Raw genomic sequence first — 12112 nt, forward strand, 5'->3', positions numbered from 1 at the left:
ACTCACAAGCCTACTAATATAATATGGCTTTATGAAAAAGTCATACGAACAAACAAACAAGGAAAAAAAACGAAAAATTTGGGTTATAATCTAGGGTTGGGCATAAAATCCGTAACCCGAAATCCGAACTGAACCCGAACCGAAAAACCCGATCCGTACCCGATCCGAAATGTAAAAAATACTTCAATGGATCTTGTAAGGTGTTATAAAACATATCCGAACCCGAAGTGTTATTAACCGAACCCGAACGGATAACCAAAAAATCCGAAAAACCCGAAACCCCGAAAAAATATCCGAAGAAACCGATCCGATTGTCTAAATTAATATACAATATAAATATTTGAAACATAAATATGTACTTCAAATATTCAATTTCATATTTATTTGGTTATGATACCTAACAATAAGTATTTAAAATTTAAATAAATACCTTAAATACTCCATTATATACAAAGAAATATATATTTCTTATGTTTTATTTTTGAATTTTAGATTTTACTTTGGATATATCTGAACCGATTCGGGTTATCCGATATAACCCGAATCCGAATGATATATGGTTACTTTGGATATATCTGAACCGATCCGAAACAGTAGTGTTATATACGAATCTGATCCGTACTTGTAAATTTACTAGAATGAGACCTAGAGAGTGTTACAAAATAGAACCGAAATCCGGAAGACCCGATCCGAACCCGAACGCGCAGGCCTAGTATAATCAATCAACCGCTGATCACAATTCTAAATTAGTAAATCCTTTATATTACGAATATTCCAGCTGGAGAAACTTGTCCTCCGGTACACCGAGAGCTCAAAACCTCAATGCTTGTCGATTTATGTTGCGCGTCTATATTATCCTCCATTATTCTCACCGATCTACACTCTTTACTACAAAACCCTCTAACTCCTCTGCACATTCAATAACAGAAACATCAGTGAATCAATCCTCACTTCTTTTTTTTTGACAAATCAATCCTCACTTAATATGGAGTATTAATGTAAAGTTGTGTCTCAAGTTTAACACAAGAAAAAAAGACACGTGGGTAGAGGAGCTTACTTGTACATGTAAATGTCTTTGCCTCGAAGTTTCTTCTTACACAAGCAACACAAACTCAGAAACTCTTGAGAATCTTTCATCAACACATCTCTCTTCTTCGCCGCTGATTCTTCAGCTGTTTCCGTCGATTTGTCCAATCTCCGCTCACGACGATCACCCTCCGATCGATCGTCACGAAACTCAAACTTTTCGTCGTTGTAATAAACCTTGCTCACGCCATCACGACGACTCGTGACGCAAGTGTATTCCTCAGAGAGTTCAATCTCCGCCTGAAACTGATTTCTCCGGGGACAATGAACCGGGTTTGATCTGTTCGAACCGGAACCAGAGTAGTAAACCGGGTTTTGTCTCGGCGACGAGATCTCTTGCCGGTTGAGCCTCATGATGCTTCCAGATTTCTCAAGCGCAGCGACGATGCCTAACCCCACTCCACCGTCATCGTACCGCTTTGTGCTACCAGGCGACGGCAGCTTCATATCTAAGGGACCTCTCGGGCTCGTCGTGAAGTTTCCCGGCGAGATAATGGATCTGTATCCCGGGACAACCATGTGGGAATTGCTTAGAAGCATAGTAAAAAGCTTTAAAAGGAGGAAGCTATATGGAGGAAGAAGGGCAATGTAATAAAGAAAGGTTATAGGATGAGTTTTTGATTGTGAAGAAGGAAAGAAGATAACTTGGAGAACCTAAAGAGTAAAGACGTAGAGCCCCTTCGCATATCCGCATTTTTACTGGTCGGATATTCGCATTTTTCTTGAAAATCTCCTTAAACGGCATCTATGTACGCTTATTATTAAACTCTTATCATCCGTATGCTAATTTATTTTTATTACTGACTCTGTTTCATATTAGTCGGTGTTTAAGGTTTTTGCACAATTATTAAAAAATTGTTAATTTTCATTCATTTTACATTAATTAAACTTAATCAAACCAATAAAATTGTTTGATAAAATATAATTGGTCAAAAACACCAACAACATTACTCCAATTAAAATTTTACATAGAAATCTGAAAACATTATTTAAGCTAAAACTAAAACAAAACCTTAAAACACCAGTTAAAATGAAACATCTAAAGAATTATTTCCATCTATGTCTATATATTTACGACCAGGGTTTAATATTATTATTTTGGTAATTTGAATTTTAATAGTGGCTACTATGTCCTACATAATCTGGTAACAATATTAGATTACGTGTGTTGAATCATTTTCCAATTCATGTTCGATTAGTCGTTTGTTTTAATTGGTTAATTTAGTATAGTTTTGTAATAGAACGTCTATGCCCAAGAGAAGAAATGTGAAAAGTACGTGATCTTGTTTTTATCTCGTCTCCAAGGGTAGCAACAAAGAAAGAAGTTTAGGATAATTAATTTTATTAGAAAACAAATACGTGTGGTTTTGCAACATTGACTTCATGATCAACAGTTCCAACTTCCAAGACAAAGACTTGTGGATAATTTTTATTTATTTATTTATGAGTTAATGATATTGGAATTCTAAGAGCATCATTATCTCAAGCTCTTAAATAAGTCTCGTAGAATAATTGTGATTTAAAAAAAAAATTGTGATATATACAAGAAACGTCTCCTAATTAGATATCACTAGAAGTGCCTCTTCTCTTCATCTAACTCTTCCTCTCCATGTCTCTACCGTTTCCATCTCCTTTCTCTCTTCATATTCAATAGGTTTAATCTTTGGAAGGTTCTGAAACGAAACACAAAATGGCATCTTCTTCTAGATCCCAATCTGGGTTTTGTCCTCTCTCGTCGTGTTTATCTCTCGGTAACTTCGTCGAACGGTGTTGATTATATCTTCAATTGCATGATTAGATTTGATCTAGATTCTTATGTAACTCGATCGTTTGTTTGTGATTGCGAGATCAAGAATCGTAAACAGAGCACACAAGATTTGTTAACCCGGACTTCGTTTCCTACTGTCTGGGGAGAGATCGAAACTCTCAAGCAACTTCACTAGAATCAGTATAAAGTTCTGGTAACAACAATACAAGTCTCGATCTAAACACACCGGAGAAGACGCGCTGTTTGTTACCTCCGAAATACACCACCGGTAATCAGATCCTGTTACAGTGACGTCACCGGAGTTTCTTCTACTCCAGTTCTCCGATCAATCGCTCAGGTGAAACTCTTTCTCCTCGTTCTCTCTTTCTGTGAATCGCCTCTTCTCAGCTGATCTTAGTCTGTTACTGGTTCGCAGTCACACCGAAGAAGATAATGTCGTTAGGCCAATATAACCGTCAAAACGACGTAGCAGCAAGATTGGGCTTTAGTCAGTTTCGGCCCAAACGAAGAAGGCACTGTTGATGGACTTTACGGAAATGACCGGAGTCAAGCCCAAAACCCACAAATCTCCACCTCTTGACTTCGGGCAAGGTTCGTGAAAGCCCCTCAGAAGTCTTCTGTCTTTTCTCTCTCTTGCCGCCGCTTTGCCCCTCCATCTCTATAGACGAGCTCTGACATAAACCACTGAGAAAAACTCACCTTTCTCTGGTGAAACACTTCCCTGTTAACAAGGTAATAACCTCTGACTCTTCTTTCCTGATATTAACCTGAGAAGTCAAAACTGATGATCTATCGGTCTTCACTGAAGACAAAAGACACACCCTGAAAACCTTTTCTTTTACTTTTCATGTTTTCGATCTGGGTTTCCACAGCTTGAAGAACCCAGAAAAAAACACCACCACGTTTCCTTTCTAAGGTAACAACTTTCTCAGGCCCTTTTTTATTATTATTCATAACACATTTGATAACTTCAAGGACGTATACTGACCACAGACTTTCCTTTCTCTGTTTCTGAGTTTGCAGACCTGACAAACCAAAACTCAAAACACCCACGACGGAAGAATCTCAGATACTCTACCTGAAGCCACAGAACACTGCTGAACAAAGAAACAATCGTTCACCGACGACTCCACCTTAACCCTCACCACCAGAGATCGATATTGATCTCTCCTTCTGTACGGGTAACTCCCTCTCTATAATCTGAAGTTTACAAATTCTTTTACAGATAGCTCAGATGTCTTACAGAACACGAACCATCTCTCCTCTGTTTCTGTATGTTGAGGCGCTTATAGAGTTACCCGGAGCCGATCATCATCCTTAGCAGATGTTGAGAAGTTCACAGCAGAGCTGTAACTTAGTACCAGGTTCACATTTCGTCAGAAAATCTGCAGTATTCTTAAATGTATGTATCTTCGCTAGGTTGACGATTCGCTTAGATACAATATCCATGATTAAATTGAACTGTGTATCCATGTGCTTAGTTCTCTCATGATGTACTGCATTTTTAGATAGGGCTATTGCACTTTGAGAATCACAGTGTATCCTTACACTGTCTTGTTGGTAACCTAGCTCTGTAATGAAATTCCTTAGCCAAATAGCTTCTTTGACAGCCAATGTTAGAGCCATAAACTCTGCTTTGGTGGTGGATAAAGCCACCACTGACTGTAGTCCTGACTTCCAGGACACAATATTTCCCCCAACTTTAAACACAATTCCTGAGACTGATCTTTGCTTATCCAAATCCGCAGAATAGTCTGAGTCTGAATAACCCTCCACCTTGAACTCTGTAGACTTCTTAAATGTCAAACACTGATCGTAGGCTCCAGATACATATCTTAAAACCCATTTAACTGCTTCCCAGTGTTCCCTGCTAGGATAAGACATAAAACGACTGATGAATCGCACTGCAAAACCCAAATCTGGCCTTCAACCAACCATTGCATACATCAAGCTTCTAACCGCACTTGCATATGGAACATCTTTCATATGCTCATACTCTGCAGCTCTTTCCATAGGATGTAGACTCCTTAGTTTGAAATGAGAAACCGTAGGTGTAACCACTGATCTAGCGTCAGACATTCCAAAAGTGTTTAGAACCTTCAGTAGATACTTCTCTTGTGATAACACTAGAATTCCCTTCTTCCTATCTCGAGTGATATCCATTCCAAGAATTATAGAGGCTTTCCCTAAATCTTTCATTTCAAACTCTCCACTCAAACTGTCCTTCAGAGACTGAATCGCAGATTTGTTTCCAGAGGCTATGAGCGTGTCATCAACATAGAGTAGTAAATAAACTACCTTCTTTGTGTTGATGTCATTCATGTACACACATGAGTCAAACTCGCTTCTGATGAACATCTGCTTCTTCATAAAACTATCAAATTTCAGATTCCACTGTCTCGGTGACTGTTTCAGACCGTAGAGATACTTCCTTAGTAGACATACCTTGTCCTCATTTCCTTTTACAATAAATCCCTCAGGATGTTCCATTAGAATCCTTTCTTCTAAGTCACCATGTAGAAAGGTTGTCTTAACATCCATCTGCTCTAGCGCCATATCGAAATTTACCACCAGTGATAAGAAGCTACGAATCGAAACATGTTTAACCACTGGTGAGAAAATTTCATTATAGTCTATTCCTTCCTTTTGAGAGTATCCTTTAGCTACAACCCTTCCTTTAAACCGCTTGTCTTCCACTCCTGGAATACCCGATTTTAGCTTAAAGATCCATCTGCATCCAATCGTCTTTTGATCCTTAGGTCTCTCAATCAAGTCTCATGTTCTATTCTTTTCCAGAGAAACCATTTCTTCCTTAGCTGCATTATCCCAAAACTTCCTTTCTTTAGTCTTCATTGCTTCGGCATAGGACCTTGGCTCATCAATATCTAATTCTTCAGCAACACTGAAGGCATAAGTAACCAAACTCGCATCATCAAATCTCGATGGTTCTTTAACATTTTGTCTTCTTTCTCGGTCTCTGGCTAGAACATAGTTATCCAATGAGACATCTCCAGAGCTTACCACAATACCACCATCTGGTTCTGAATCTGAGTCTCCATCTGATTCTGACCCCTGTGAGCTTTCATTATCATATTCAATCATATTAGACGTCTCTCCAGTTTCAAAATTTCCAGATGAAGGTCCCTGAATCAAATCATCACTGAAACTGACTCGCTTTCCTTCTTTCTTTGACTCTGATCTAACCCTTTCAGTGTTGTTATCATTTGAGCTTTTAGATGTGTCTTTAAACAGTTCTTGCTCATGAAACACAACATTCCGACTGGTGGTACACTTTCCTTCTTCCTGAATCCAAACTCTGTAGCCTTTGACCCTAAACGGATAACCAACAAATACTCCCTTTATAGCTCTAGGACTTGTCTTTTCTTGAACCTTATGTACGTATGCAGAACATCCAAATCTTCTTAGATGAGACAAATCAACCTTGCCTCCTGACCATCTCTCTTCTGGTAATTCAAAATCAATACTTGAGCCTAGTGTTCGGTTGATTAGATAAACCGCTGTAGAAGTAGCCTCACCCCAAAATTCTGAACCCAAACCCGTCTCTGCTAACATGCTCCTAACCTTATCCATAATTGTTCGATTCATTCTTTCAGAAGCCCCATTCTGTTGAGATGTATAGGTGCAGGTGCGGTGTCTTTTAACCCATGTATCCTTGCAGAGTTGATCAAACTTGTGATTTCAGAATTCTAAACCATTGTCGGTTCTGAGACACTTGAGCTTATTTCCTGTTTGATTCTCTACCTCTATTTTCCACTCCTTGAACCTTTCAAAAGCTTCATCCTTGGTTCTTAGAAAATAAACCCAAACCTTCTTAGAGTAATCATCAATGAAACTCACGAAATACTTACAACCACCAAGTCTTTCTGGAGTTGAAGGGGAACCCCAAAGATCTGAATGAACATAGTCAAGAATCCCTTTGGTTGTATGCTTAGCCTTCTGAAAACTTTGTTTGTGAGACTTTCCCAAAACACAGCTCTCGCAAAACTTTAAGTCTTCAACGTCCTTGATTTGAAAATAACCTTTGTTGACCAGAGCATTCATGTTTGCTAAACTCATGTGTCCAAGCCTTGAGTGCCACAGATCAGTAACGTTTGGCTCTGCTCTTCCAATATTGGCTTCGGCTTTGGACACATCACCAATCAGATAGTATAGTCCATCTTGATACCTTCCAGAGATAACCTTTTCTCCGTTCTTGTAGAAAATAATCCTATAGTCTTCACCCTTGTTGGAACATCCAGCTTTTTCAAGCATACCATAGGATATTAGGTTTCTGCTTATTCTTGGCATGTATCGAACATCCGTAAGTATAACCTCCCTTCCATCTGAGTTACAAATCTTAATCTTCGCAATACCTTTAACTTCGCAATGAGTGTTGTTAGCCATTAGGACCTTTCCACCATCATGCTCTTTGAAATCAAACAACTCCTCCTTCTGTGGAGTCATGTGAAATGAGCAGCCTGAGTCTAGAACCCACTCGTTCTTGGAGTCTTGAGTGCTCACAGTAAGCACTAGAGGTTGCTTGGGTTCTGACACAGAGTTAGCTGAATCACCATTTCCCTGTTGTTTGTTGTATCTTTGGGGACACTCACGCTTCCAATGGCCATCTTTGCCACATATAAAGCACCCAGTCTTCTGCTCCTTATTATACCTTGGTTTAGATTTGGATCTGTAATCTCTAGACTTTGATCTTCCTTTATTAGGACGGTTGTTGTTCCTATCACCCTTCTTGCTAGACCTCCCTCTTGATTCGACATATAAGCCTTCTGAACTAAACTTTCCTTTGTTCAATAGACCTCTCTGCCTTAACTCAATCTCCTTTGAGTAAGATGAAGCAGTTACTTCTCTAACTGTAAGAGTCTCCTTGCCAGTTCCATATTTTAGAGTATGCACAAGAGCTTCATACTGAGCTGGAAGACTCGTTAGAAGCTGTATAGCTTGGTCTTCATCACTCACATTTATGTTGAGACTGGCTAGATCTCCTACTAGCTTGAGAAACATATCCATATTCTCTTCCATACTTTTACTCTCCTCCATCTTAAAGCTAGCAAACTGTTGCTTTAGATAGATCATGTTAGGTAGAGACTTGGTCTGATAATCTCGTTCAAGAGCTTTCCACATGCCATAAGCAGTACGCTCATGCATGACTTTCCTTAGTATCATATCGCTAAGACACGTTCCAGTGAGATTCTTCACTCTAGTATCTTTAGCAACCTTAACTGGATCCAAGACTGGTTCAGCTCCTTCTTCAAGCTTCTCTGAGTCCTTGTAAAGAGTAGCATTTTCATCAAGAGCCAATGCTAGCCCCTGGATCTCAAGCTGACCAAGAAGCTTATACTTCCACATCCCAAAGTCACCTTTTCCATCAAACTTATCCATCTCGAACCGACCTCGAGTAGGATCCAGCTCCGTAGTTATAGTCATCCTCCTTGATTAACCTCAATCAATCCAATCAAGCACCAAACCACAGATCTGATACCACTTGTTGATTATAGCTTCGATTGCTTGATTAGATTTGATCTAGATTCTTATGTAACTCGATCGTTTGTTTGTGACTGCGAGACCAAGAATCGTAAACAGAGCACACGAGATTTGTTAACCCGGACTTCGTTTCCTACTGTCCAGGGAGAGATCGAAACTCTCAAGCAACTTCACTAGAATCGGTATAAAGTTCCGGTAACAACAATACAAGCCTCGATCTAAACACACCGGAGAAGATGAGCTGTTTGTTACCTCCGAAATACACCACCAGTAATCAGATCCTGTTACAGCGACGTCACCGGAGTTTCTTCTACTCCAGTTCTCCTTCTGTGAATCGCCTTTTCTCAGCTGATCTTAGTCTGTTACTGGTTCGCAGTCACACCAAAGAAGATAAAGCCGTTAGGCCAATATAACCGTCACAACGACCTAGCAGCAAGATTGGGCTTTAGTCAGTTTTCAGCCCAAACGAAGAAGGCACTGTTGATGGACTTTACGGAAATGACCGGAGTCAAGCCCAAAACCCACAAACGGATCAAAGACGCATGTCGTTTCCTCGTCTCTGCTGTTCTTGGCACAATTCTCTCGGCGATCTTGACCTTCTTCTTCGCTCTAAGTCTGCCTCTCGTCTTCTATGCACATTTCAAAACTTGTTCTTTCCGTCTTTGTATCCCAGTTTAGTCACTGTGGGGGTGAAAAGTATATTCCTTTTGGATTGATTTGATCAATTAAAGTCTTGGCTCTTGGGGTTTATGTAAAGCTGATAAAGTTGTTTCCTTTTTGATCTTCTTTTTCAGTGGGAACATTGCTTGGAGCAGTCACAGGAGCTTTGATAGGCCATAAAACAGAGAGTGGTTTCATCTGAGGAGCTGCGGTTGGAGCCTTCTCAGGAGCTGTTTTCTCCATCGAAGTCTTTGAGTCGTCTCTTACTCTCTGGAAATCTAATGAGTCACGTTTCGGTTGCCTCCTCTGCTTAGTGAGAGCTGAGATCCTTTCTTTAATTCTTTGAAACCACTCCTTTGCCAAATTGGAGTCTCACAAAGTTTGCTCCTTTTTTTATTGCTGCGATAACCCTTTTCAAGTGTCTTGCTTTGTAGCTGTAACTCGAGTATCCTACTGAATGAAGTCTTGTTTCTATTAAAGCTCCAATCTTTTTATACTTGTAGTACAAATTTCACATAATGGTTTCCATTGTCCTGCAGGTTTCACATAAATTGTTTTCCTTAAAGTCTTTTCTTTTCTTGTGTTTAAGGTCTTGTGCTCTGCTTGGAAAGATGATGGAACCACTGTCTTTAGTGATTTAACATATGGGTTTACGTGTTTCTTGAAGATATGGATAGATCCATAAGTTTTTTTTTGTTCTGTTTTTATTGCATTCACTGGCTTTATGAAGAGAGCTTGCGTGAGTTTTTTGTCTTTCTCACTCTTTCTGTGTTTGATGATTATGTAGATGATGCAATGGCGATATCCTTCTTTTTGGTGTAAATTCTCAGCGAGTAAAGATGAACAAAGGCAGCAGCTTTAAGCTTGACAACGATTACGGTTTGTCTTTCTTTCTTAGGTTTATGAGCATGTACATATATGTGTTTGGTGTCCATATCTGATTCTTCGAGATGTTTTTTTTTTGTGTATAGAAAAGAGGAAAGCTGAAGCTGATAGGATCAGGGAGAAGTACCCTGATAGAATCCCGGTATGCCCTGTTTCTTGTAAAGGTTTCATCTTTATGCTCTATGCTCTGTTTCTTGATTCCACGTGCAAGAACATGATCTTTGGTGAAAACCCATTGGACCCTTTAGCGGAATGGTTGTATTCATGTGTTTGTTTAATAATGTAAAGTAAGACTAATATGAAATATTCTCTTCATTAGCATTATTTTTCTTTGTCATTCAACGATTCCCTCTTAGCTTCTCCATGGCTTGCATCTCCATCATATTTCTGATGCTGCCACCCAAGTCTAGGACTGATCTTGTAAGAAGAATGATTGTTCCATCTTTTTTTTAATATGTTTGTTGTTTTTGTTTCAGTTGTGACAATTCGAACATAATATTACTCTATATATGTAATATAATAAATAAAATTGAACTAAGGAAAATGATGTTGAACAAAAGATATATCTGTTTATTTGCATGTAAATGTTCTCGGTGTAGTGTTTGTTGTTGGATCATGAACTAATCTCTTTATATTCAAAGTTCATATAAAGTTTCACAACACTCTTGTTCTCTCTTTAATCACCATTCACCTTTTTGATTCACAACATCAAATTATATTCACAACACTCTTGTCCTTTCTTTTTTATAAAAATCTAAAACAATTGCTACACATATTTTAATAATATTTGTTTTTATGTTTTTATTTCAAAATCTATGTCTAAAATGTTACTTCCTATGTTTCTAAATATAAGATGTTTAGATAGAAACAAACATATTAAGAAAACTATTTTTTGTCTAGAAAATATCAATAAAATTATAAATTAATGATATTCAACCAATTACAAAATAAAATATTAAAATATGATTGGGTACACAGTTTTTAATAAAGTAAAAGTTACCTAGGAAAATGAAAATATCTTATATATTGGAACATCAAAATTATGTAGAACATCCTACATTTAGGAACAGAGGGAGTATCTTTTAATATGTTTTATTTAATCAATAAATTATTAAATTTTAAGTTTAATAAAAAAATATTTAATAATTCTTTTCAAGAACCTTTAATTAAGAGATTTGCATTGAAACACATAAATGTTCAGGTCTTTTAACGGAGTCTCTTAACATACATTTATTGTTTAAAAGTATTAAAAAATAAATAAGAGATTCTAAATGAGTACGCTGGATAATGATGTTCTAATAGAATAATAATTAGATGCTGATTTCAATACTTAGACTAGCGAATATACATTTTGTGAATGTACGGGAAAAGATTTAAGGAGGAAAATACGAGTTTGCTTTTTCTTTTTTTTTATGCGACACAATCATAGATGAATCAATTACATGTCTGAAAAGACCACTGGTTCCAAAAAAAATTGCATGTTAATTTTGTTGAGATCCGTACAGATTTAATCTCCAGAACTTTAACCGGAGTTATGGACTAAAAACTAACCCTCCGTTAGTAAGGGTTTAAATTTAATACTGCTTTTGGACTATGCATGTGTGTTGGACTTTTGATTAATGAGAGTTGGTTCTCAGAACAAAAAAAAAATCACCTATATTATTAAAAAAAAAGTACCCATTTGAAAATGTTTTTACTTCATTAATTAAACTTCTTTTTTTTTACTTGTCTATTTTCAGTTGCATTTATGAAATATCCTAAAACGAATAAAATTGCCTAATTTATTACTTGTCTTTTCAGTTACATTAATGAAATATGCTTAAATGAATTTAAACTTCTTATTTTATTGTTTGTCTTTTTCAGTTACCTTAAAGATATATCCTTAAATAAATTTAGACATAATGTCATTTAATCAACCAAAAAAACTCATGAGTTATCCTTATGTGCATAATTTTAATAATGGAGATTTTTAAAAACGTGCATCATTAAAATGTTATATAAAACATGCAGCACTAATATATAACATGCATCAATAAAACTAGAATTTGACTCACACAATTGTACGAATATTATTTTCAGTTGATTAAATTTAAAAATAATTATTTATTCAAAAAATATTTAAGAATGACTATGTTTTTAAAAATTATATGGTATTATTTGCTCATAACTCATTTGTCATTTGATAAATTGTTAGAAATAAAATTTTAGCATAAT

General features: G+C 37.1%; 1 protein-coding gene and 2 long non-coding RNA genes across 4 annotated transcripts; 2 read left to right on the forward strand and 1 right to left on the reverse strand.

The window, feature by feature from the left end:
- Window positions 1–574: 574 nt before the first annotated feature.
- LOC106293293 lies at window positions 575–1769 on the reverse strand. The gene is made up of 2 exons (XM_013728951.1): window positions 1058–1769; window positions 575–909 (listed from the first exon to the last, which is right to left on the reverse strand). The coding sequence occupies exons 1-2, from the start codon at window positions 1624–1626 to the stop codon at window positions 759–761; spliced, it is 720 nt and encodes a 239-aa protein (XP_013584405.1). The 5' UTR covers window positions 1627–1769; the 3' UTR covers window positions 575–758.
- Window positions 1770–2690: 921 nt separating this feature from the next.
- LOC106293127 lies at window positions 2691–4250 on the forward strand. Its single transcript, XR_001260371.1, has 6 exons — window positions 2691–2837; window positions 2940–3191; window positions 3270–3586; window positions 3727–3770; window positions 3878–4035; window positions 4147–4250. It is a non-coding gene; the product is annotated as an uncharacterized LOC106293127 (long non-coding RNA).
- Window positions 4251–8758: 4508 nt separating this feature from the next.
- On the forward strand, window positions 8759–10222 carry LOC106293126. Of its 2 annotated transcripts, none has more exons than XR_001260370.1 (4): window positions 8759–9049; window positions 9148–9326; window positions 9801–9892; window positions 9985–10222. It is a non-coding gene; the product is annotated as an uncharacterized LOC106293126 (long non-coding RNA). The 2 variants fall into 2 exon arrangements; XR_001260369.1 differs by having other exon boundaries at window positions 8762–8966.
- The last annotated feature ends 1890 nt before the right edge of the window (window positions 10223–12112 follow it).

Source organism: Brassica oleracea, chromosome C5 (genome assembly GCF_000695525.1).
Source record: "Brassica oleracea var. oleracea cultivar TO1000 chromosome C5, BOL, whole genome shotgun sequence".
NCBI classification, from domain to species: Eukaryota; Viridiplantae; Streptophyta; class Magnoliopsida; order Brassicales; family Brassicaceae; genus Brassica; species Brassica oleracea.

What these genes read in the sequence shown, in the direction of transcription:
- LOC106293293 (XM_013728951.1), bottom strand. Translation starts at nt 1,626, where the DNA reads ATGCTTCTAAGCAATTCCCACATGGTTGTCCCGGGATACAGATCCATT. An exon ending in AAAGACATTTACATGTACAA is followed by an intron (nt 910 to 1,057) that starts GTAAGCTCCTCT and finishes TTGAATGTGCAG; the next exon opens with AGGAGTTAGAGGGTTTTGTA.